Source organism: Natrix helvetica (assembly GCF_964273705.1).
Source record: "Natrix helvetica genome assembly, chromosome: 2".
Taxonomy (NCBI): Eukaryota; Metazoa; Chordata; class Lepidosauria; order Squamata; family Natricidae; genus Natrix; species Natrix helvetica.
This window is the reverse complement of record NC_138552.1, coordinates 295,222,418-295,248,395: the sequence shown is the minus strand read 5'-3', so window position 1 is coordinate 295,248,395 and position 25,978 is coordinate 295,222,418. Positions and strand designations below refer to the sequence as shown.

General features: G+C 45.4%; 2 protein-coding genes across 2 annotated transcripts; one reads left to right on the top strand and one right to left on the bottom strand.

Annotated features, from left to right (window-relative positions):
* Positions 1 to 99: 99 nt before the first annotated feature.
* EMC6 (ER membrane protein complex subunit 6) lies at positions 100 to 6,190 on the bottom strand. Its single transcript, XM_081945517.1, has 2 exons — positions 5,996 to 6,190; positions 100 to 882 (listed from the first exon to the last, which is right to left on the bottom strand). Exon 2 carries the CDS (start codon positions 832 to 834, stop codon positions 502 to 504), a length of 333 nt encoding a protein of 110 aa, XP_081801643.1. The 5' UTR covers positions 835 to 882; positions 5,996 to 6,190; the 3' UTR covers positions 100 to 501.
* A 145-nt stretch (positions 6,191 to 6,335) lies between these two features.
* Positions 6,336 to 25,926, top strand: TAX1BP3 (Tax1 binding protein 3). The gene is made up of 4 exons (XM_081945515.1): positions 6,336 to 6,556; positions 20,826 to 20,945; positions 22,563 to 22,640; positions 24,461 to 25,926. Exons 1-4 carry the CDS (start codon positions 6,518 to 6,520, stop codon positions 24,608 to 24,610), a joined length of 387 nt encoding a protein of 128 aa, XP_081801641.1. The 5' UTR covers positions 6,336 to 6,517; the 3' UTR covers positions 24,611 to 25,926.
* The last annotated feature ends 52 nt before the right edge of the window (positions 25,927 to 25,978 follow it).

Sequence of the window (25,978 nt, the reverse complement as noted above, 5' to 3'; positions counted from 1 at the left end):
TCCCCCTTACAACCTGCCTGTAGCTAAGGCTGTGAAAACCGTGTTTTTCTTCTGAAGTCTTTCAATCAAGGTGCGTACAAAAACCGATCAAGCATGGAATATTGATATAGATTTTTTTTTCTCTCTCTCTCTCCAAAATAGTAGATCTGGTTACACACAGCGAGGAAAAGTCTCCGAAGGGAAGGTGGGGCTAAGAGGATTAGGACAGAATTCTAGCAGCCTTGCGGCAGAGGGATAAACCGAGAAGAACGGGACGTTCTCTGGAGTGGAGGATGGGTTATTTACACGTCATTTTTAAAGGCCAAGGAAAGGGGGGAGGGTGTTTCACATTCTGTTTTGTTAGCAAGGTTCTAGAGGCTTGCTTTCTGGTGTATGTTAGGGAGCGCGTGAAGAGTGCAAGCAATGGGCCAGGATCCCCACTTCTAGGGCATCCGAAAGGAAGTAGCGAGCTGTCTCCCCTCACGACCGTTCTGGCTATATATCATCATCTTCCTCCTCCTCCTAGTAAACATGCACCATGCCATAGAGGAAAGTCCAGAAGAGAATATATGTGAATAAACCCCCGATCAGTCCCCCGGTAAAGAGAGGCCTTTGGGATTTAAAATATTTGCTCCATCGCCGTCCGGCTTTTAGCACCAAAAGCACTGAGAGTAAGACGGAGGCCAGGAAGTAGAAGATGAAGCCGTAGAGGCCGTTGAGGCCGAGGATGCCGGCGGTGGCTCCCGAGAGCGCCGAGACGGACGTCCTGCAATAATCCAGGATGGCTGCGTTTCCCCGGACGGCTGCTTCGCTGATGAATTGGGGGCCTTCGCGTTTGGCCACCACGGCGGCCATGGCTTCGGCAGGGAGTGGTGGGGCAGCTCTCCTACCGGATGGTGCTTTCTGCGAGGAAAAATGGAAACCATTGATATGTGCAGATCTGTTTCTTGGAAGCCCAAAGACTGTCCTTCCAAAGAGCCAGGTGACAAATGAGAAACAGATTTTATTGATTAATCTTTATTAAAGAGCTCAAGTTGGTGATCATATCCCACACACCATTTTCCTATGAGATACCACCACCCTGTGAGATACCGTATTTTTTGGAGTATAAGACACACCTTCCCCCACCCCTAAAAGAGGGTGAAAATTTGGGTGCGTCTTATACACTGAACAGAGCCCCACCCACCCACCGTCCCCCATCCTTTGGCCTCTGCCTCCCAACAATTTACCTCCTTGCAGCAAACAGGGAAAATGGGGCTTGCAGAGGCTGCAATAGCAATCCCTGCAGCCTGAAACAGCTGATGATCGGGAGGCTCCCTTAAACTGAAAGTGAAACTTGCTGTTTGCTCCAAGGGGCAAATTGCTGTAAGTCAATAATTATAAATGCCTATAGATATAGAATGTTCAAATTATTAGACTCATTTTTTTAAAAGACTGCTTTATTGTTGCTCAAGAACAGCTTAACAAAACGAAGAAGCTTTTTAAAATAAATGCTTGACTGAAGAGGCCCAGTGCTATTGTATTGTCTTTTAAATATCAGAGAATAACTATACTTCTAGAAAGCCACATCAATTTTAACAGCATCTGTACAAGTATAGTCTGAAATGTAACACTGCAAACAGTGTATATTGTCTGTAATGTTTGCTGTTTGTTGCAAGGAGGCAAATTGCTGGGATGCAGAAGCAGATTTTTCCCCCTTGTTTTCCTCCCCAAAAGCTAGGTGCGTCTTATACGTCGGAGCGTCTAATACTCCGAAAAATACGGTAGGTTGGTCTAAAAGGTGTGACTGGCTCAACGTTACTCAGCTAGTTTTTATACTTAAAAAGGAACTAGAACTTCCAGTTTCCTGGTTATTGGCCCAGTGTCACCCAGCTGGCTTTCATGCCTAAGGCAGGACTAGAACTCACCATCTCCTGGTGATCAGCCCAAAGTCATCCAGCCGGCTTTCATGCCTAAGGTGAGACTAGAATTCATCATCTCCCACTTTTTTAGCTTGGTGTTTTTAAGCAAAGTAGCTCTCAAATTAATATTAAAGACAGCCCTGCGATGATTAGCAAGCCACTTAAAGCAAGAACTTACCCGTAAAAATAGCATGTGCATTTGTTTTTGACGTAAAAAATGACTACGTTTGAAATAGAAGACACAATTATAAATAAAACATAGGGGAGAAGCAAGAAACACTGGAGCTGCTTCAAGCTCAGCAAAGGACAAATTATATATTTATTTATTGAATTCTTATCCCTGCCCATCTCAGCCAAGCGACTCTGGAAGGCTTACGATTGTAAACCTACAAAACAGTTAAAACGATGAAAACCATCCAAAGAATACGACCAATAGCCAAATATTTAACAAAAAGATTTAAACCTTGATTTCTTTCTTGTCAGGAGATAAACATTTCAAGGAAGCTGGTTTTTTTTTTTTTTAAATTGGTCTCGAGCAGCTTGCAAAATTCTCTCTCATTTCTCTCCCTGAATAATTGTTTTGTGCTGTGTTTCTACCCAAAAGCCAGTTTTAGAAGTTCAGGGCTGACCCATTCTTTTTACAGAATCATTTTGTTACCAAATCCATTTTATCTGAAACAAGAACAAATAATACTGCTATAGGAAACCAGGGCTTGTCCATACACTTTATAAATACGATTAGGATTGTGAGCTAGGGAGAAAATGTCCTTCTGTGAGCTCATGCAGACTAGCATTCTCTCTTTTGCAAAGCAATCTTTTATATTATTATAGAAGTTATACACATCTATACTATTAATCTTCTCATCGTTCCTATCACCCATCTCCTCCCATCTATGACTGTATGACTAAAACTTTGTTGCTTGTATCTTTATGATTTATATTGTTTCCTAGTGTCATTTGATTGCTTATTTGTACCCTATGAGTATCATTAAGTGTTGTACTTAAAGAATTCTATTCTATTCTATTCTTTTATTCTTAATGAATGTATTTTATTCTCCTTATGTACACTGAGAGCCTATGCACCAAAGACGAATTCCTTGTGTGTCCAATCATACTTGGCCAATAAAAAATTCTATATACCAACAATATTCCTTCCCCTTACAACAGGGAAAACACTAGTTAAGTCCTCGACTTACAAGTTGGTTTAGTGACCGTTGAAAGTTACAATGGCAGTGAAAAAAAGTGACTTATGACCGTTTTTCACACTTATGACCATTGCAGCATCCCCATGATCATGTGATTAAAATTCAGATGCTTGGCAACTGGTTCATATTTATGACGGTCACAGAGTCCTGGGGTCACAAGATCCCCTTTTGCAACCTTCTGACAAGCAAAGTCAACAGGGAAGCCAGATTCACTTAACAACCAAGTTATTAGCTTTAAAACTCCAGTGATTCACTTAACAATTGTGGCAAGGAAGGTCGTAAAAATTGGGCAAAACTCACTCAACAAATGTCTCACATAACAACAGAAATTTGGGGCTCAGTTGTAATCGTACGTCGGGGACTACCAGTGTACACATTTTGCATAATTACGCAATCCTGGCATTTATGCAACCATCCTGACATTAGGCAGTTAATGAAAACATTGTGCTTTCAGTCCTAAAGGTGTTTTTTTTTCAAGAGGCAACTGGGCTTTCTGGTTTTTTCTTTGAAGGCGTTTCGCTTCTCATCCGAGAAGCTTCTTCAGCTCTGACCGGATGGTGGGGAATAGAAGGATTTATAACCCTTGCAGACAGCTGGTCATTTGCATCCAGGGTCATTGAGGCCACTTGGAGGTTTCTCTGTGTCCTCAGGGTCCCCTGAGTGGTGCAAATAGTTCCTGTAGACTGCAATTTTTTTTCTCTGGAAATCCATTCCTACCTCTAAAAAAATGGCAAATGACCAGCTGTCTGCAAGGAGGATCAATCCTTCCATTCCCCACCATCCAGTCAGAGCTAAAGAAGCGTCTTGGGTGAAAAGCGAAACATTATTTAAAGAAAAACCAGAAAGTCCAGTTGCCTCTTGAAAAAAGCACCTTTGGGACAACCACGACCTGGATGAGTGAGAATCTCCATAGACATCATGCTTACAATTGAAAAGCTACCGCTGCAATTTGAAAGGATGGGTTCAATCAGTGTCCTACTATTATGGTTCCTGTTTGTTTTAATTTAGGAGAGGCTGCGGTAACATAACATGTTCTGAGTGAGACTTTTATGTCAACCATATCACTACAGTAGAGAACAGGTGATGCAATCAATTCCTTTAAGTCACACATGTGGTGCAATAAATAGGTAGTCCTCGGCTTACAGCCATTCATTCAGTTCAAAGTTGCAACACCACTGAAAAAAGTGGCTTATGACTTGCTTTTCACACTTACAACTGTTGCAGCATCCCTGTGGATCATGTGATCAAAATTCAGATGCTTGGCAATCAGCATATATTTATGACAATGTCCCAAAGTCTTGGGATCCCGTTTTGGGACCTTGTGACAAGCGAAGCCAGATGAAGCCAGTTGCTAAGTGAAACAACTATGTTACTAATTTAACTGCACTGATTCACTTAACACTGGTAGCAAGAATAGTATAGAATAACAGAGTTGGAAGGGACGCCTTTGGAGGTCTTCTAGTCCAACCCCCTGCTTTGGCAGGAAACCAAAGAAAGGTTAAAAATTTTACACAACTGTCTTGTTTAGCAATGGAAATTTTGGGCTCAAATTTTGGTTGAGGACTACCTGTAATGGGTCTTAAAATCCAGTGGATAGGTGAACTTCTGTTTCGCTGTCATTTTTTGAGGTAACCGCCTTCTCTTGACTTAGCTTCTAAGTGGCCATTACTTTTAGTAACAAATAAAATGAAAAGAGATCAATCAATACAGGGAACCCTCGACTTTCAACCATTGTGGTTTGCTTATAAGAGCCTAATCTTTCCTTTTTTTTGAGGCCTTTGAACTCTGGTGCTGGAGAAGACTCCTGCGAGTCCCTTGGATTGCAAGATGATCCAACCGGTCAGTCCTAGAGGAGATCAACCCTGGCTGCTCTTTAGAAGGCCGGATCCTGAAGAGGAAACTCAAAGACTTTGGCCACCTAATGAGAAGGAAGGACTCCCTGGAGAAGAGCCTCATGCTGGGAACGATGGAGGGCAAAAGAAGAAGGGGACGGCAGAGAAGGAGGGGGCTGGATGGAGTCACTGAAGCAGTCGGCATGAACTTCAATGGACTCCGGGGGATGGGAGAGGACAGGAAGGCCTGGAGGGACGTGGTCCATGGGGTCGCGATGGGTCGGACACGACTTTGCAATTAACAACAATCTTTCCTTGTGGTCCAGGCACTTTCTCTGGTTTTCTGTGGTCATACAGCACATAAACTACTAGGGGATGCTGACAAATTTATTCATTTATTTATCTGTCAGATCACAACAGTGCTGCTAACAGGCAGAAGTTCAACAGGGTTGCTTCATGCCAACTCCATGCAAACTCTCAGGTTTTCCTTATACAGGTGGTCCACGACTTACAGTTCACTTAGTGACCGTTCAAAGTTACGATGACACTGAAAAAAGTGACATGACCATACGCTGCATCCCCATAGTCACGTGATTTATATTCAGCCGCTTGGCAACTGACTCGTACTTATGACGGTTGCAGAGTCCTGGGGTCCCGTGATCTCCTTTTGTGAACTTCCACCAAAAAAAAGCCAACGGGGGAAGTCAGATTCACTTAACCATGTGACTCACCAACTGCAGTGATTCACTTAACAACCGTGGTAATGGTCGTAAAGTGGATCAAAACTCACTTAAACAACCGTGTCACTTAGCAACGGAAATTCTGGGCTCTATTGTGGTCGTAGGTTGAGGACTACCCGTCCGGTAGCAGAAAATGCAAAGGGCGCAATTAAATGTCTTATTTAAAGGCACAGGCCCAAGCTAGAATCCCCTCTAATGGCCCCGTAGTGACGTCACACGCGTGAGAAAGTTCTCAGGAACGACCTCAAAACCGATCTTCTTCATGGAGATTTTAAAAACCAGGCAAGTTTCTAGGTCTCTTTTTTCCCTTCCTCCTTAAACCCCCAAATCCCTCTTACCTCGCCGTGTATTTTCTCCCCTTAGCTCTCGCCCAACCACTTTCGCCTCCTCCGACCTCACCGCGAAGAGGCCGCCGCCGCCGCCATCTTGGAGCAGAGAGGCTTCTGGGAGCGACGGCGTCCCACGCTGTGACGTCACGCGGCATTTCCTCCTCCTCCTCCTTCCCCGCGCGTCTTCCATAGAGCCCGGCGGACTCCTCGCTTCCGAGGCAGCGAAGCCATAGAAATGGAGAGGCCTAAAGAGCCTCCTCCTCTTCACGGCCGGATTTCCTTCCCTGGCGAAACGTGGACGTCGTTGCGAAAGGAAGGCCTAGGCCCCGCCCACTTCGTCAACCCCTCCCCTTCTCCGAGGAAGACGAGGAGGAATCAGGAGGAGGGGGCGTGGCCTGACAGGGCGGTGGGCGTGGCCGCGAGGAGTGGGGGGCGGAGCCTCGGCGCCCGCTCCCTCCGCTTTTGTTCCGCCGGAGGCGAAGCGACCGGAGCGGCTTGAGCGACTCCCGGAACCTCCCTTCATCCGGAGCCATGTCCTACATCCCGGGCCAGCCCGTCACGGCCGTGGTGGTAAGCCCGCCTTCCTCGCCGCCCCTCCTCGGACTACAAAGCCCATCCTCCGCGGCCGCCGCCCACCCCACCCCCGGGCAGGGGATGATGGGCACGGGAGTCCCAAAGGTTTGGGACGGGTGGGGAGGACAGGGGGGGAATCTCTCTGTCCCAATTCCCCCCTCTCCTTCCCGGGTAGTCCATTCCCACGACCCCGCAGACACGTGTCAGAGGGCGCTTTCCTGGCGCGCGGGCGTGGTCGACGCCGGGCAAGTTTTAAGACGGTGCGGCAGGTTTTGTTCTCGGGTGGCCTCCGGTCTCCCCCGCCTTTGGTGGGGTTGGAAGTCCAGTTGGAAGCCTGAAAGGGTCTGAGCAAGTCGGCTGCGAGCACAGGAAGGGTCCCCTTCTTTCTTTCCTTCCTCCCTTTCTCCTTCTTTCTTTCTTTCTTTCTTTCCTCCCGTTCCCCTTCCTTTTTCCTTTTCCCCTCCTCTTCCTTCCATTCTTCCTTTCTCCTGCTCTTCCTTTTCTTCTTCCTTCTCCTTTTACTCCCTCCTTTCTCCTTCCTTTTCTGTTCTCATGCTTCCCTCCCTCCCTTCCATTCTCCTTCCATTCTCCTGTTCTTCCTTGCTCCCTTTCTCCCTCCCTCCTTCCTCCCTTTCTCTTCCCTTCCCCTTTCACTCCCTCCTTTTCTTCTTCCTTTTCTCCTGTTCTCCTCCCTCCTTTGCTCATTCCTTTCTCCTCCCTTCCTCTCTTTCTCATTCCTCCCCTCCCTCTCTCCCTTCCATTCTCCTGTTCTTCCTCCTCTTCTCCCTCCCTTCCTTTCTCATTCCTCTCTTCTTTTCCCATTCCTTTCTCCTCCCTTCCATTCTCCTTACTTTCTCCTATTATTCCTCCCTCCCTTCCTCCTTCCCTACCTTCCTTTCTCATTCCTCACTCTTTTTCTCCTTCCTTTCTCCCTCCCTTCCTCTTTTTCTCATTCCTTCCTTGCTTTCTCCTCCCTCCCTCTCTCCCTTCCATTTCCCTTCCTTTCTCCTGTTGTCTTTCCTCCCTTTTTCATTCCTTCCTCCCTCCCTTTTGGCTCCCTCCCTTTCTCCTTTCCTTTCTCCTCCCTCCCTTTCTTGCCTCCTCTTTTCCCCACAGCCACCCTATCAGCTGGGTTGGGCTGTGATAGAGTGACTGACCCAAAGTCACCCATCCGGCTTTCGTGCCTAAGGCAGGGCTAGAACTCCCATCTCCTGGTTTCTTCACCCGAAGGGCTCTCAATCCCTCCCTTCCATCCTCTCTTCTCTTCTCCCCACTGAATCCCCTTCAGCCTCTTGTGCCAAAGGTGCTTTTTTTTCAAGAGGCAACTGGACTTTCTGGTTTGTTTTTTTCCTTTGAAGACATTTCGCTTCTCATCCAAGAAGCTTCTTCAGCTCTGACTGCATGGTGGAGGGGAATGGAAGCATTTATTATAAATGACCAGCTGCCTGCAAGGAGTATCAATCCTTCCATTCCCCGCCATCCACTCAGAGCTGAAGAAGCTTCTTGGATGAGAAGCGAAACGTCTTCGAAGAAAAACCAGAAAGTCCATTCGCCCTCCAGAATAAGCCCCTCTGGGACAACCATGACCTGGATGATGGAGAATCTCCATTGACCTTCAGCCTCTTCTCTGAAGACCCCGCCTCACCTTAGCCGCTTCCCCGCCTTGGGGGGCTTTGCATTGGCGTCTTACATGTCTTAAATTCCCAGCACAATGGGGTTAAAGGTATCTAGGAATCAGAAATGTCAGAAATGGTGTGGGGTTTCCTGCTTGGGCAGGGCGGGGGTTGGACTAGATGACCTCCAAAGTCCCTTTCACTCTGTTATTCTGCTAGCCTTCCTTCCTATCTTCCCTTTCTCCCACTGGAGGCTTTCAAGAAGAGACTGGACTGCCATCTGTCAGAAATGGTGTAGTAGGGTGTCCTGCTTGGGCAAGGGGGTTGGACTAGATGACCTCCAAAGTCCCTTCCACTGTTATTCTGCTATCCTTCTTTCCCTCCCTCCCACTGGAGGTTTTCAAGAAGAGACTGGACTGCCATCTGTCAGAAATGGTGTGGGGTCTCCTGCTTGGGTGGGGGGTTGGACTAGATGACCTCCAAAGTCCCTTCCACTCTGTTATTCTGTTAGCGTTCCTTCCCTTCCTCCCACTGGAGCTTTTCAAGAAGAGACTGAACTGCCATGTCAGAAATGGTGTGGGGTCTCCTGCTTGGGCAGTGGGGTTGGACTAGATGACCTCCAAAGCCCTTCCCACTCTGTTAATCTAATCTAAACCTCCAGAGGCGTCTGACCAGCTATTCTTAAAAACCTCCGATTCCTGCAATCTCGCCATTTCCAAGTTGCAATCGCTTGGAAAGAAACCACTTCTGCGAAATCCCCGGGGAGATTCTCCCTCCTCAAGGTCAAGGCGCTTTCCGAAAGACAAATGCACTTTTTTTTTCTTTGAAAATGTTTCGCTTCTCACCCCTGAAGCTTCTTCGGTTCTTTTTGAAAAGCACCTTTCTGGGAACCTTCTCCAAAAGCGAAGGCTAGAAGGAGGGAGGGGGGGGGTCATTTACAGGTAATCCCCGACTTACGACGGTTTAGTGATCGGTCAACACCACTGAAAAATGGGACTTTGGACCGGTTTTTCCACCGTAACGACCATCTCTTGCTTGGGTAGGGGGTTGGACTAGATGACCTGGAAGGTCCCTTCCAACTCTGTTAATCGGTTAATCCTTGTGGTTGCGTGATCAACATTCAGAGGCTTGGCAACTGGTTCCTATTTACGACGGTCGCAGTTGGCCCCCGGGCCGGTTCACACGATCCCCTTTTGTGACCTTCCAACAAGCAAAGTTGATGGGGAAGCTGGATTCACTTAATAATCGTGTTGCTAATGTTATGACCAGCCAGCACACCTGGCTGCAGATCTGGACAGTGAGGAGGTTGGGGAGGAACCTGGGCCAGTCCTGGAGTCTGGGGAAGGCTCTGATGAGGGCTCTGTGTCGGAGGCAGAGATGGAGCCCAAAGCCATATGCCAGTTATCAGCTGCCTTCAGAGTGAGACATCAGTGGAGCAGAAGAACAGCTGGAGCCTGTTTCCAGTGTGCGCATGCACAGAGTTGCCAGAAGAAGGGAAGAGCTAAAGAAGAGGGGTCGACTTGGGAGTAAGGCCGCAGGTGGACAGTGAATGGCCCCTCCCAGAGGACATAAAAGAGGAGCGAAAGGGGAGTGGAGTTTGCAGGAGACCATTAGTTCACTTAATTGCTTCGTGACTCTCCGAGGCTCCTTGCCAAGTTTTGCAGATATCGGGCTGGCAGCTCTCCAAGCCAGAGAAGGTCTGTGGCCGTAAATCCTCCCTGGAAAGACTTTGCTGGATGTGAAGGTTGTAAAATGGGGCAAAACTCACTTAGGAACTGTCTTAGCAATGGAAATTTTGTCCTTATAAGTAAAGTATTCCTTCCTTAGCGGTGTTGTTTTCGGGGGGGGGGGGTGTTAGGACGTACTTCCTCTCCCTGAAATCTACCCTGTTTCCCCAAAAATAAGACCTCTCTGGATAATAAGCCCAATTGGGCTTCTGAGTGCATGCGCTAAAATAAGCCCTCCCTGAAAATATTGCAGCATAGCAGCAGCCATGAGGTGACCACGCTCGCCGCCTCCTGCACCTCAAAATAATAAGGCCTCCCCACAAATAAGTCCAGGCGCTTATTTCGGAGGTCAAAATAAAATGAGACCCTGACTTATTTTGGGGGAAAACACGGTACTACTACTACTACTCCGTATCCCCCATTTGTTTCACTTGAGGTTTCTTTTAAAATCCTGAATTTTAATCTGGAGTTTGCCTGCCCCACAATCCAAATCTTAGCTTCCGTCTCGTCATCGAGAATTAGATCAGTTTGAACCCGATTCCTCTCTTAAATCTCCTCCGGGGACGTCTGGTTTGCTTCGCGCAATAGCTGGGAGGCATGAAATGTGTCACGGAGGGACTTTATCATGTATGAGTTATCCGTAGCCCAGACAAAGTCCGTTGAGGCTTGTTTTTCTGCAGACAGCATCCTATTAACAAATGTTTTCTTCCAAAAAGAGAGTGAATCATGCATTTTGGGGCTTAGCTCACCAGTCTAATGTTGCCGCTTGCTCCAAAATCTTGCGTGGGGATTTCTTAGTCAGTGAAATCAGGGATTAAAACTTTCAGAAATGATTTGCTAGGTGTGACAGAGAGGATTGACGTTTAAAAGGGGGGGAAAATCCAGCTTGTAAAAACCAGCTCGGCTGCAAAATTCAGGGAAGAGCTCTTAGGGGCTGTGCCCAAATTGGATATTTTTGGGGTGGTTTTTATTAATTTATTTATTAAAAGCAAATTCGGTTGAGATTCAGCTCAAAGTGTTTATTTTGGTAAATGCGTGGTTTTATTTATTTATTAAAAACTACTAGGGAGCGACTCAGACCAGATTGGTTGTTTTGATAGGTGGTTTTTATTAAATTATTGATTAAGAGCAATTAGGGACAGAATCAGGCCAAAGTGGTTATCTTGATATATGGGTGGTTTTATTTATTTACTAGCTGATAATCTGGAGTTGCCTGAGTATTTATTTATCCTAATTCTGTATCAGACAGGAAAAATCCCGATGTTGTTGAAAATGTCCGGAGCGAACGGAATTTTTAATGTTAGATTTTCCTTCTTATCTGAGGGAGCCTCCTTGTGGAGTACTGTGAAGCCATTACCATGGCGACTCCACTGTGCTGTACAGTAGAAACCATTTTAAGGCACAACAGGCTGTATCTTAACAGAACTCATACTCCGAGGGGCATTAGGGGTGTCTTACTCCCACACAGTCATAGATAGATAGATTATAGACAGATGTATAGATAGATGATAGATAGATGATAGATAGATAGATAGATAGATAGATAGATAGATAGATAGATAGATAGATAGATAGATAGATAGATGATAGATAGATAGATGATTGATTAAAAGCTGTTAGGGAGAGGCTCAACTCAAATTCATTATTTTGGTAAATGGGTGGTTTTATTAATTTCTTTATAAAAACTATTAGAGTCAGACTAAATTGGTTATTTTGCTAGAGGGGTGTAGGAAGTCATAACGGAACAGAATAGAATTCAATTCAATTCTTTATTGGCCAAGTGTGATTGGACACACAAGGAATTTGTCTTTGGTGCATAATCTCTCAGTGTACATAAAAAGACAAGACACATTCGTCATAAGACGTAAGAATCATAAGGTACAACACTTAATGATAGTCATGGGGTACAAATTTAACGTTTAATAAATACACACAGTGTACAAAGAGAGAAAAAACCCTTGGCCAGCTGCTCAAAACTGTAAAAAATCAGCAACCATGAAAAAGTCAGAAAAACTCCCATTCCTGGCAGGGAATTGAAACTTCTAAAATGATCCGGTTAAACATTTCCTCAGCGATTACATTTTATAATCTGTTTTTCAGTTGAGTTCGCCAGTTTGTTTCTTCTCTCTTCAGATCCCTCTCTTACAAATTTGAGGAGGAAATAAATACAACTTTGCACCTGCAGATTTTCGAGATGTATGGGTACTTTTACTCCTAAGAGTGTTGTGGCCCGTCAGTGGAGCTGGTGGCAGACAGTGAGGAGGGTTGGGTAGGAACCTGGGCCAGTCCTGGAGTCTGGGGAAGTCTCTGAGGAGGGCTCTGTGTCGGAGGGAGAGAGAGAGCCGGGGCCATCTGACAGTTATCAGCTGCCTTCAGAGTCAGACATCAGTGGGGCAGAAGAACAGCTGGAGCCTGTTCCCAGTGTGCGCATGCGCAGAGTGGCCAGACGAAGGGAACAGCTAAAGAACAGGGGTCGGCTTGGGAGTAAGGCCACAGGTGGACCATGAATGGTGTAAAATATCCAGGCCTGGTTTAGATCAAGTGACACCCCCCCCCCAAGCATTCTTGGCCAAGTAGGGGCTTAAATCTCACCATTTGTGGTCCAAGGCCAAGAATATCAATGTGACATCGTCCCTTATCTTGTCACTGAAGAAGGAGAAGCAGAGAGAAGGTTGGACCCTGGCCACAAAATAGGAATACTGCAGAAGAGTATTAAAATATATTATAGCAATGTTTTTCAAACTTGGCAGCTTTAAGAGGGGAGGACTTCAATTCCCAGAATTGAAGCGTGCTGGCTAGGGAATTCTGGGAGTGGAAGTCTTCCCCTCTTAAAGCATGATGGCTGGGGAATTCTGGGAGTGGAAGTCCACCCCTCTTAAAGCATGCTGGCTGGGGGATTCTGGGAGTGGAAGTCTTCCCCTCTTAAAGCATGCTGGATGGGGGATTCTGGGAGTGGAAGTCTTCCCCTCTTAAAGCATGCTGGATGGGGGATTCTGGGAGTGGAAGTCTTCCCCTCTTAAAGCATGCTGGATGGGGGATTCTGGGAGTGGAAGCCCACCCTTAAAGCAGGCTGGCTGGGGAAGCCCACTCCTCTTAAAGCATGCTGGCTGGAGGATTCTGGGAGTGGAAGCCCATCCCTCTTAAAGCATGCTGGCTGGGGAATTCTGGGAATGGAAGCCCACCCCTCTTAAAGCATGTTGGCTGGGGAATTCTGGGTGTGGAAATCCATCCCTCTTAAAGCATGCTGGCTGGGGGATTGTGGGAGTGGAAGTCCTCCCCTCTTAAAGCATCCTGGCTGGGGAATTCTGGGTCTGGAAATCCATCCCTCTTAAAGCATGCTGGCTGGGGGATTGTGGGAGTGGAAGTCCTCCCCTCTTAAAGCATCCTGGCTGGGGAATTCTGGGAGTGGAAGCCCACCCACCTTAAAGTTGCCAAGTTTGAAAAACGCTGCAATATGGGCAAAGGGCAAAGCTGGGTCTCACCCTCTAAACTTATTTGTTAAATTTAACCTTTGCAGCCTCCAACTTCTTGATACGGTTGCTAAAGATAGAAAGGACTTATCTTATCTTACAGGGTGAGCCACTAAAGTTCTAAAAAGATCATTGCTGCACAGAGTTTTTAAAAGGAAGTATTCCTCCCACAACACTGGAGAAAAATTCCTTGTGCGTCTAAGCACCCTTGGCCAAATAAAACTGTTTTGCTCGGTTCTGTTCTATTCTACAGGTAGTCCTCAACTTTACGACCACAACTGAGCCCAAAATTTATGCTGCTAAGTGAAGCATTTGTTACGTGTGAGTTTTGCCCTGTTTTACGACCTTTCTTGCCATAGCTGTTAAGTGAATCGCTTTCATTGATAATAACACGATTGTTAAGTGAACCCGGCTTCCCGACTTTGCTTGTCAGAAGGTCGCAGAAGAAGACCGCGGGTCCCCGGGACACAGCAACTGTTATAAATATCAACCAGTTGCCAAGTGTCTGAATTTGGATCAGGTGGCTAAGGGAACACTGCAACCGTCATAAGTATGAAAAATGGTCATAAGTCACTTTTTTCAGGGATGCTGTTACTTTGAACAGTCACTCAATGAACTGTAAGTGAAGGATTACCTTTTATCCTATCCTATCCTATTCGAAATCTATTCCATTTCATTCCATTCCATTCCTGTTCCTATTCTATTCTCTCCTCTCCAGTATTCTATTCTATTCTATTCTATGCTAATTTTAATTCTATTTAATTCTTCTATTTTAATTCTGTTCAATTCCAATTCTATTCTACTTTGTTTTTATTATTCTACTCTTATTATTCTATTCTTATTCATATTCTATTCTCTATTCTATTCTAAGGCTAATGCCAATTTTAATTCTATTTAATTCTTCTATTTTAATTCTGTTCGATTCCAATTCTATTCTATTTTATTCTTATTCTTATTCTATTCTCTATTCTATTCTAAGGCTAATGCCAATTTTAATTCTGTTTAATTCTTATTTTATTCTAATTCTGTTTGATTCCAATTCTATTCTATTTTATTCTTATTCTGTTCGATTCTAATTCTGTTCTATTCTATTCTACTCTAATTCTATTCTACTCTTCATTCTATTCTTCTCTTATTTCTATTCTATTCTTAATTCTAATTTCTATTCTATTATTTCTACTCTACTCTAGTTATTTCTATTTTATTGTATTCTATTCTATTCTATTCTATTCTCCAGTCTAATCTAGTCTACATTCTACCCCATATTTTAGTCAATTCTATTACGAATCTTAGGTCTTGTACCTCAAGACGAGCAATTTTGCGGGGTTCTGGACACCCCGAACTTCAGAACTTCCTCCAGAGCCTTGGAGTTCCAAGAGAGACGCCTTCCAGCTTTTTTCATTCTCTGGAAAAAAAGAAAAAAAGAAAGCACACTTACTTCAAAACGAGAGGAAAACTGGCATCCTGGAAGGCATGGGTTGCCAGGCCCCTTCTGGCTGCCATCTGTCGGCAAAATCCCACAGGATTCCTGGTCTTGTTTTCAGAGGCTTCCAATTTTGCCAGCCGGCGGTCTACGCTGGCAGGACCCCCGGTCCTCTTTCCTGCTTTTGTCTGCTTTTTATCTTTCTTTCCAGTGAGCTCATTATCTGTTTGAGCCTCTGGGGAGGAAACACATCAATAGGTCCTTGTTTCTTCTTAATGGACGCTGTTGCCTTCGGGGCGGCGGGGGGGAGGGGGGGGAGAAAACCATCTTCTGAAAAGAGAAGAGGGGAAAAATAAAAGAGGGCACGATGCAAAAAAGCAAAAACCCAACAGAAACTGCATTGTTAGGATGCCACACAGTGCCCCACTATTGTGTGCCTGTCGGCTGCAGGTCCCCCCACCACTCAAATCAGAGGAGGAGGACAGCGTCAAGGCAACCCGGGAGGTCCGAGGGGGAAGAGGGAATGGAGCTGGCGGAGAGAGAGAAACAGACAGACAGACAGACAGACAGACAGAGGGAGAGCCTGGGCTGTTCGTCAGCCCCAAAGATGGAGAGTCAACAGCCCCCAGGACAGGAGGTGGCTGATGAGGAAGAGGAGGAACAGCTGGCTCCAGTGCTTGACACACCGAAGGCAGAGGAGAGGAGAGCAGTGGAAATCTATGGGCCGGTCCTCGGGACGGAAGAGCCACCGCTGCTAGCGAAGCCCCACCCGAGCTCTGGGGATCAAAGGCAGGGGGCGGAGATGAATTGATGTGGCAGACAACGCTTCATGTCCCTGCCGGATGGACTTGTTAACCTGCGGCGAGAGAGAAAAATTTTGCCGGGGTTGCCGGCGCTCCTCATAAAGGAATCTTTTGAGTTCATTTCAGAGGGTTGGTCATGTTTGGGGAGCTGGGTCAGAACACCCACAGTTTTTGCAGGCGCTTCTCGTCTGACCCAGATGAACTGGGGACAAATCATCTCTGGGAATTGTAGCCGGGCGTCGGCCCCATTGTCCTATATAGATAGCTAATCTGTCCAGGGGTCATCAACCTCTCGGACCTCAGGGACCACTAAATTCATAATTTTAAATCCCGTGGACCACCGATATAATTTTTTTTAAAAAAAGATAAAATAGTATTTAGTGCGATATAAAAAACGCAAATCGTTTTTCTGGGGGCCACCAAAGTTTGATCACGGACCACTGGTTGGAGAGCGCTGAGTCCGATGATCCTTGGTGTCCCTCTTTCAGACGTCTGACCTCAAGTGGGGCTGTTGGGAGTTGGGTCTCCTCGTACAGCTTGCTCCAAATGGCCAAGTACAGGCAGTCGCAGACTTACGACGGTTCCTTTAAGGGGCCATTCAAAGTGAGCACGGCACCGAAAAAAAATCTGACTTTTCGAGAGGCAACTGGGACTTTCTGGGTTTTCTTTGAAGACGTTTCGCTTCTCCTCCAAGAAGCTTCTCCAGCTGTGATCAGATAGCTAAACATCTGTAGAGATTCTCCATCCTCCAGGTCCTGGTTGTCCCAAAGATGCTTTTTTCAGGAGGCAACAGGACTTTCTTGTTTTTTCTTTTGAAACGTTTCGCTTCTCCTCCAAGAAGCTTCTTCAGCTCTGACTGGATGGTGGGGAAGGGAAGGGTTTATACTCCTTGCAGACAGCTGGTCATTTGCATCCTTTTTGGAGGGTCCTTGAGGCCACTTGGAGTCCCAAAGGTGCTTTTTCAAGAGGCAACTGGACTTCCTGTTTTTTTCTTTTGAAGACTTTTCGCTTCTCATCCAAGAAGCTTCTTCAGCTCTGACTGGATGCTGGTGAACGGAAGGATTTTATATTCCTTGCAGACAGCTGGTCATTTCCGTCCTTTTAGAAAGTCGTTGAGGCCACATGGAGTCCCAAAGATGCTTTTTCAAGAGGCAACAGGACTTTCTGGTTTTTCTTTGAAGATATTTCGCTTCACATCCAAGAAGCTCCTTCAGCTCTGACCAGATGGAGGGGAATGGAAGGATTGACACTCCTTGCAGACAGCTGGTCATTTGCATCCTTTTTAGAGGGTCGTTGAGGACACTTGGAGATTTCTCTGTGTCCTCGGGGTCACCTGAGTGGTGCAAATAGTTCCTGCAGTTTTTTTCTCTGGAAATCCATTCCTACTCCCACACCATACTCATCTGAGTAGTGCAAATGAGTATGGAGCCTTCTTGGCTGCAGGATGCTTTCTGCCCTGTGTCCTCGTTCTGCAACCAAGAAGGCTCCACACCCATTTTCCCCACTCAGGTGACCCTGAGGACACAGAGAAGCCTCCAAGTGGCCTCAACGACTTTCTAAAAAGGATGCAAATGACCAGCTGTCTGCAAGGACTATAAATCCTTCCATTCCTCACCATCCAGTCAGAGCTGAAGAAGCTTCTTGGATGAGAAGTGAAATGTCTCCAAAAGAAAAAAACACACCAGTGGTGGACCTGCCCAATGGCGATTAAATACTGGAAAAAAATTAGGCAGTGGTTAATAGAAATCACCCAACACCAATTAGATTTGAAACCTGAAACCTTCCTGTTAGGACTCAAACCCCCAGATATCAACATGGAGATATGGTTTTTGGTGTTGCACATAATCACTGCGGCAAGATTGGCATTTGCCCAGGAATGTTAGAGCGATCAATTACCAATGGATAGGGCAGTAATAAATAAAATTAATGAATGCGCAGAATCGGATAGACTAACAAAATTCATTAAAGGAAAAAAGGACTCCGAATTCTATAACTCGTGGAAGAGTTGGGTACAATTGGGTACGGGAACGACCGAATAACAACAACTGAAGCAATAATATATGTTTAAATCAGATACTGGTAAATAATATTAATCAGAAATTAAAGGACAAATAAGAATTGATGATGTAGGTACGCTGACTAGTTGGGCTGCATATAGTGTAAATGTTGGTGCTAAATACTAGGCCTATTATTAGGACGGTAATGTCAAGTTTAGTTATTTAAACGTTATGATTTCTTGCGCTGTGACGGCAATATGTTTGAAATTATGTTTGTATGATTTTATTTTTATAAGAATAAATAAAAAAATAATTAAAAAAAACACACACCAGAAAGTCAACTAATGCAACTGTTATTAAGTCCATTTTACCACCTTCCTTGCCACAGTTATTAAGTGAATCCCTCTGGTTGTTAATCAGTTGACTGATGGTGGATTTGTCGATGCTCCTGGTATTTGAGAGGTGCTCCAGATGTTTCGGGACCGAACCCCATTGCACCTTTGTCATTTTTTGGTACTACCTCTGCTTTCTTCTGCCGCCGTCGTTCTCTTTCAGTTTGCACAGGTAGTCCTTGAGTTACAGAAGTTCGTTTAGGGACCATTCATCGTTAACAAACAGCAGCGAAAAAATGTGACTCACGACCGTTTTTCACAAATTCGGATGCTTCGCAGCTGGTTCGTATTTATGACGGTCGCAGTATCCTGGGGTCATGTGATCCCCCTTGCCGATCTTCCGACAAAGTCATGGGGGGGAAGCCAGATTCACTTAACAACCGGATTTCAGGTAGCCCTCAACTTACAACAGTTCACTTAGACACCGTTGGAAGTTGCAACGGCGCTGAAAAAAGTGACCTACGACCATTTTTCACACTTAACGACCGTTGCAGCATCCCCTTGGTCACTTGATTTACATTCCGATGATTGACAACTGATTCACATTTATGACGGCTGCAGTTTCCCAAGGTCACATGGTCCCCCTTTGCGACAAGCAAGGTCGATGGGGAAGCCAGATCCACTTAAAAAGCATAATACAATACAATAGCAGAGTTGGGAGGGACCTTGGAGGTCTTCTAGTCCAACCCCCTGCCTAGGCAGGAAACCCTATACCATTTCAGACAAATGGCTATCCAACATCTCCTTAAAGATTTCCAGTGTTGGGGCATTCACAACTTCTGGAGGCAACTTCTGTTCCACTGATTAATTGTTCTCACTATCAGGAAATTTCTCTTCAGTTCTAAGTTGCTTCTCTCCTTGATTAGTTTCCACCCATTGCTTCTTGTTCTACCCTCAGGTGCCTTGGAGAACAGTTTGACTCCCTCTTCTTTGTGGCAACCCCTGAGATATTGGAAGACTGCTATCATGTCTCCCCTAGTCCTTCTTTCTCTTAAGCTAGACATACCTAGTTCCTGCAACCGTTCTTCATATGTTTTAATCTCCAGTCCCCTAATCATCTTCGTTGCTCTTCTCTGCACTCTTTCCAGAGTCTCCACATCTTTTCTACATCGTGGTGACCAAAACTGGATGCAAATATTCCAAGTGTGGCCTTCCCAAGGCCTTGTAAAGTGGTATTAACCCTTCACGTGATCTTGATTCTCTCCCTCTGTTGATGCAGCCTAGAACTGTGTTGGCTTTTTGGCAGCTGCTGCACACGGCTGGCTCCTATTTAAATGGTTGTCCACTAGGACTCCAAGATCCCTCTCACAGTTACTACTATTGAACAAGGTCCCACCTATATCAATTAATCGGTGGAACAGAAGTTGCCTCCAGAAGTTGTGAATGCCCCAACACTGGAAGTCTTTAAGAAGATGTTGGATAGCCATTTGTCTGAAACGGTATAGGGTTTCCTGCCTAGGCAGGGGGTTGGACTAAAAGACCTCCAAGGTCCCTCCCAACTCTGCTATTGTATTGTATTGTATTGTACTGTAAGAGCCGTCCAGCTTCGGACCAGCTCTGAGCGTCTCCCGATCTGAAGCTAAACCGGCATTCAAAGCCGCATTAAAATTATAAATACCCATCTTATTATAAACATAAAATACCTTGGCACCAAGTCAACCTTCTGATGTGTAGCATCTAATCATGTTCTTGCAGCGCTCGGAGGAAGAGCTGAGACTTCAAAGCTTCACTGAAGGCTAGAAGGGTTGAAGCAAAATCTTTTTTGTTTTGTTTTAGATTATCAGAGTTGGAAGGGACCTTGTAGGTCATCTAGTCCAACCACCTTGCCCAAGCAGGGGACGCTACACCATTTCTGACAGATGGCAGTCCAGTCTCCTTGAAAACCTCCAGTGGGAGGGAGGGAGGGAAGGAACGCCGGGAGAATAACAGAGTGGAAGGGACTTTGGAGGTCATCTAGTCCAACCGCCTTGCCCAAGCAGGAGACCCCCACACCATTTCTGACACATGGCAGTCCAGTCTCTTCTTGAAAACCTCCACTGGGAGTGAGGGAAGGGAAGGAAGGAAGGATAGCAGAATAACAGAATGGAAGGTACTTTGGAGGTCATCTAGTCCAACCCTCTTGCCCAAGCAGGAGACCCCATGCCATTTCTGACAGATGGCAGTCAAGTCTCTTCTTGAAAGCTTCCAGGGATGAAGCTCCCACAACTTCCGAAGGCAACTTCTGTTCCATGGGTTGATTGTTCTCCCTGTCAGGAAATGTCTCCTTATTTCTAGGTTGAATCTCTTCTTATTCAGTTTCCATCCATTATTCCTTGTCTGGCCTTTGGGTGCCTTGGAGAATAACTTGACCTCCTTCCTCCTCTCTGGGGCAGCCCCTCAAATATTGGAAGGCTGCTCTCCTGTCTCCCCTGGTCCTTCTCTTCCCTACAGCAGCCAGGCCCAGTTCCTGCATCCGTTCGTTGTATGCTTGAGCCTCCAGTCCCCTCATCATCCTGGTTCCTCTTCTCTGCACTCTTTCTAGAGTCTCAACAACTTTTTTAATAGTGCGGTGACCAAAACTGTATGCAGTACTCTAGGTGTAGTCTTACTAAGGCTTACAAAATCGTGGTTGCTTGCCAGACTGACAAGGTTTCACCGGATGGTTTGACCTCCTCCTCCCCCCCCCCCAGCCAGATTCAAATTCCCCAACTGGCTAAGGAATTCTGGGAGTTGAAGTCCATAAGTCGCAAAGTTGCGCATTGTTGCAGACTCCTGATCTAAGGCCATACTGCTTTGAGTTTTGAACTGTGATGCAGTCCCGACGTGAGTGATCGAATTGGATCCTTCTTCTTTTCTCCTTAGCAAAGGGTTGAAATCCACAAACTGCGCCAAGGCGAGAACCTCATCCTGGGCTTCAGCATCGGAGGGGGCATCGACCAGGACCCCGCTCAGAATCCCTTCTCGGAGGACAAGACAGACAAGGTTGGCATTGAGCCCTCGTTTACCGACGTTATTTCTTCGATAGGTTGTCTCTCCCAAGTTTCCAAGGTGTTGTTATCAATATTTTAGCTCAGAGTTGAAATATGGGACCCTTGGTGCTCTCTGAGCTTGGTGGTTTTCTTGCAGACGTTTCATGACCCCACTAGGTAACGTCATCAGTGCTGGAAGGGAGAAGGGTTTGCAGAGAGGAGGAGGAGGAAGAAGAGAAGGAGGTCTATGGAATCCTTATTGCTCTCTTGAGTTAGGTGTGTGTGTGTGTGTGTGTGTGTGTGTGTGTGTGTGTGTGTGTGTTAGATGTTTCATGACCCAACTAGGTAACGTCATCAGTGCTAGAAGGGAGAAGGGTTTGCAGAGAGGAGAAGGAGGAAAAAGAGAAGGAGGTCTATGGAGTCCTTATTGCTCTCTGAGTTAGGAGGTTTTTTTTGCATGTGTGTTGGATGTTCCATGACCCAACTAGGTAATATCATCAGTGCTCGAAGGAATGGGGTGTTATGGAGTGGAGGGGGAGGGAAGAAGAGGAGGAGGACTGTGGGGTCCTTGGTGCTCTGAGCTTGGTGGGTTTCCTGCAGACGTTTAATTACCGAACTAAGTAACATCATCAGTGCAAGTGAGAGTGGGTTTGTTCTCTTTTTTCCATTTTTTAACACAAATCTCATCTTTGCAACATTTCCACATCGAGATGCCTCTATTGTACTATTTTTATCCGTACATGTATACATACTCTTTTCAATGTGCTGATTTCTATACAATACCTCTTATATCTATCTGGGTACATATATTCTTCTTGTAACTATTACTCTGTACTATTTTATATACCATATATCTTACATTTACAATACAATACAATACAATAGTAGAGTTGGAAGGGACCTTGGAGGTCTTCTAGTCCAAGCCCCTGCCTAGGCAGGAAACCCTATTTCCCCCTCTTATTTATTTATTTATACTGTTTTCTGATTTCTTAAATCTTTCTTCCCTTAATGCTTCTTCTTTGCATCTTTCCTCTAGCTGTTTGTACTATAAGTTCCATGCTAAGTAATAATCATATTCTCCTTTATCTTTTATTTCTTTTGCAAGTCTCTCCATCTCAGCGCACTCGAATATGCATACATGATTCTTGCTGCAGCTGTTGCATGTAATATTAAGCATTGAATTTTTTTCCTCATAGTTCCTGGTGATTATCCCTAATAAAAACAATTCTGCTTTTAGCTCTATTGATTAGTTAGTTATCTCTTCCAGCAAGTTTTTTTATTCTTGTCCAGTATTTTTTTGCTGCTGGTTTGTTCTCATTTTATATGCAATTCTTAGAAGCCAATCACCAGGGGACGGTGAGTTCTAGTCCCACATTAGGCATGCAAGCCAGCTGAATGACAATGGGCCAATCACCAGGAAACGGTGAATTCTAGTCCTGCCCTAGGCATAAAGGCGGGCTGGGGGACTTTAGGCCAGTTAGCAGGTGATGGTGAGTTCTAGTCCCACATTAGGCATGAAAGCCAGGTGGGTGACTGTAGGCCAGTCACCAGGTGAACGTGAGTTCTAGTCCCACATTAGGCAATGGCAGCCCTCCACCCCCTAACTTCTTGTTTTTTTCCCCCTCTCCAGGGCATTTATGTCACTCGCGTGACCGAAGGTGGACCGGCAGAAATGGCCGGACTTCAAGTCGGGGACAAAATCATGCAGGTAAAGTACTGTTTTAAGCAACAACTTCGCCTCCACTCTTGGTGTCTTTGAAGCCAAATGGATGGGAGATTTATTATTATTCCAGAGACCCAAAGGTGCTTTTTTTCAGGAGGCCACTGGACTTTCTTCTTTTTTTCTTTTGAAGATGTTTCGCTTCTCATCCCAGAAGCTTCTTCGGCTCTGACTGGATGGTGGGGAAGGGAAGGATTTACACTCCTTGCAGACGGCTGGTCATTTGCATCCTTTTAGAGGGTCGTTGAGGCCTCTTGGAGGTTTGTCTGAGTCCTCACGGTCCCTGTAGTGCAAATAGGTGTGGAAGGACCCATTTATCTGAGGACACAGAGAAACCTCCAAGTGGCCTCAACGACCCTCTAAAAGGATGCAAATGACCAGTTGTCTGCAAGGACTATAAATCCTTCCATTCCTCACCATCCAGTCAGAGCTGAAGAAGCTTCTTGGATGAGAAGTGAAACGTCTTCAAAGCAAAAACCAGTAAGTCCAGTTGCCTCTTGAAATTTGCACCTTTGGGACAACTGAAGTCACACACATAAACCTCCAAGTGGCCTCAATGACCCAACAAAAAGGATGCAAATGACCAGCTGTCTACAAGAATTATAAATCCTTCCACTCCCCACCATCCAGCCAAAGCTGAAGAAGCTTCTTGCATGAGAAGCAAAACATCTGGACTTTCTGGTTTTATTTATTTTTTTGAAGACGTTTTGCTTGTCATCCAAGAAGCTTCTTCAGTTCTGGCCAGGTGGTGGAGAGTGGAAGGATTTGTACTCCTTGCAGATTTGTATATTTGCATCCTTTTAGAGGGTCGTTGAGGCTGCTGCAGCCAAGAAGGTTCCACACCCATTTGTACAACTCAGGTAACCCCGAGGACACAGACAAACCTCCAAGTGGCCTCAACAACTCCCTAAAAAGGATGCAGCTGTCTGCAAGGAGTATCAATCCTTCCCTTCCCCACCATCCAGTCAGAGCCGAAGAAACTTCTTGGATGAGAAGCAAAACATCTTCAAAGAAAAACCAGAAAGTGCAGTTGCCTCTTGAAAAAAAAAAAGCACCATAAAACTCAATGGGATAAAGACACAAAGAGAGCAGAGAAGGAAAAAGGTCATCCGAAAAAGAAATTAGCCAAAAATAAGGAGAGAAATAAAGGGAGATGGGAAAGAGAAACTTGGGGGAAGAGATACTCAAAAAAATCTATTGAAAAGTGAGAGGGAAAATAAGAAGAAACGATATAAGACACATGAAAAGAAGAAAAAGAAAAGAAAATGTAGAAATAGGAGAATAGTAGAATGATATGATCCAGTAGAAAGAGAGATTGTTAGCAAGGTAAAAAATATGTTTTCATTAGAATGTGTGGGAATTACTTTAAGAACCTTAAAGCTGATAAATACTTACGTTATGTTGATTATATAAAACTTGAAGTTTGAAACTTGGAAGATTCATATTGTTAATGGAAAATAGATGGAAATGATAAATTGTTTCTTGTTAAAAAGAAAGAAAAAGTATGGGCATGTTAAAAACTAGAAATTGAAGAAGAGGAGAAGAAAAGTAATACCGCTAAAATTGGAAATATAATGTAAAATGAATTTATGTTTTTTTGGTGGGAATGTTAAAGGGGGAATTCGGACAACGCTCTGTTCACAAAAGAATTTTTATTGTGTAACAAAAATAAATAATTTTTGCATTGGGATTTCAAAATAAAAGCAATTTACGCAGGTTGGAAAGAGACAGAAGTGTGATCCGGTGACCATTAAAATACCTGGGTTTCATCTTGACGCTTCCCGTAAAATCGCTCTGAATTCTTGCAGGTGAATGGCTGGGATATGACCATGGTGACTCACGACCAAGCCCGCAAGCGGCTGACCAAGCGGAACGAGGAAGTCGTCCGGCTTCTGGTGACCAGACACTCACTTCAGAAAGCTGTCCAGCAGTCCATGCTGTCCCAGCCCTGCCACTGAGCGGGGACGAATGGCGGTCTTCGGGAGACAGCGGAGAGATGTTGGACCACGGCTCTATCACCCGTTGACCCTGAGAAACTTTAAAAGGAAAGAAAAAAGAAGACGGACATCTCCCGACACACCTATGCAAAAATGACTCTGTCCCCGCGGAGATGTCCCCGGAGAGGGCACCTGGGGGAGGGAGCGGAGGCAGTTTGATGCCCACTGGATCGAAAACAGTGGGCGTCAAACCGCAAACGAGGGTAAATCGCTTTTTTTCTGATCCACTGGGGATTGCCCAAGAGCTTTTCTCCCACAAATTCTCCAGTGGGTGAATCCGTTCTTAAATTTCCGTTTTTCGCAAGGCGGCCATCTTGAGGGAACAAGATGGCCTCCTAATGAGCTTCTTGCAGTCCTCTTATCCAGACCAAAGTTTTTTTTTTACTGCTGATATGTAGAATCCCGCACGGGGTTGTGTTAAAAGAGGCGTCCAACCGTTGGCTTGTCTCTTCAGTAACGCCGAGAAGCCATGACAGACGGGCATTTGAAAATGGTTTCCCACAGTGGCCTTAACCCTTTGTTTTCCCGGCCTTCCCGCTCGGCCAGAATTCCTGTTAACCACGATCGGTCAGAAACGGGCTGACGTTAGCGACTCCCGTTGTGTCGGAAGGCCGCGGTTTGCACCCTCGAGCGGGTCTCTCGACTTTTCCAAAGTTAGCTTCCAATCGTGACTGTTGTGCCAAATTTCTTCCCCAAAGGCCTTTTTTCTACGTCTTGTAAATAACCTCCCTTCCAGCATTTGTATCACTAATTTATTTTAGTATATTACTACTATTTTGACTCATGAGTAGCTCTCGCCTCACAATCAGGAGGCTGTGAGTTTGATCCTAGATAGATGCAGGTATTTCTCTCTCTCTGGGCCCAACGAGAATGTATCTGCTGAACAAAACTCTGCATTGGCGTCAGGAAAAGCATCCGGCCAGTAAACACTCTGCTAGCTCCATTGGGTTGCCCAGAGTCCACTCCGCGGGGGATTATGGGGTCTTTAAAAGAAGATGATGGTGATGACTGCTACTTTGACTTAACTTCCAGGCCCTTAATCTCGGCCTGTCTTGTAAGGAAAATGTGTCACGACCCTTCTACCTGTTTCTTATATCTGTGGTTTGCCGTTTCGTAGCAGAAATGGCGAAGATGGTTGTTGGTTTTTTTGGACAAAGCCTTGCGGAGTTTTTTTTTTTTTGTACTGCCGGATCGCAGCGGTTTAGTTCGGAAGCTAAAGCTACCAACGGGCTGCTGTAGATCGTTTTACACATAATAAAACCAAGCTGGACTTCTGATCTCAAAAGTCTCTTCCTTTCTTTTTTAAAAAAGGAAAGAAATTAAGTTAGA

Bases quoted from the DNA above. Each gene is read 5' to 3' on its own strand.
- EMC6 (XM_081945517.1), bottom strand. From the start codon at position 834: ATGGCCGCCGTGGTGGCCAAACGCGAAGGCCCCCAATTCATCAGCGAA.
- TAX1BP3 (XM_081945515.1), top strand. From the start codon at position 6,518: ATGTCCTACATCCCGGGCCAGCCCGTCACGGCCGTGGTG. The intron at 20,946-22,562 runs GTTGGCATTGAG...CCCCCTCTCCAG, and splicing joins CGGAGGACAAGACAGACAAG to GGCATTTATGTCACTCGCGT. The intron at 22,641-24,460 runs GTAAAGTACTGT...GAATTCTTGCAG, and splicing joins TCGGGGACAAAATCATGCAG to GTGAATGGCTGGGATATGAC.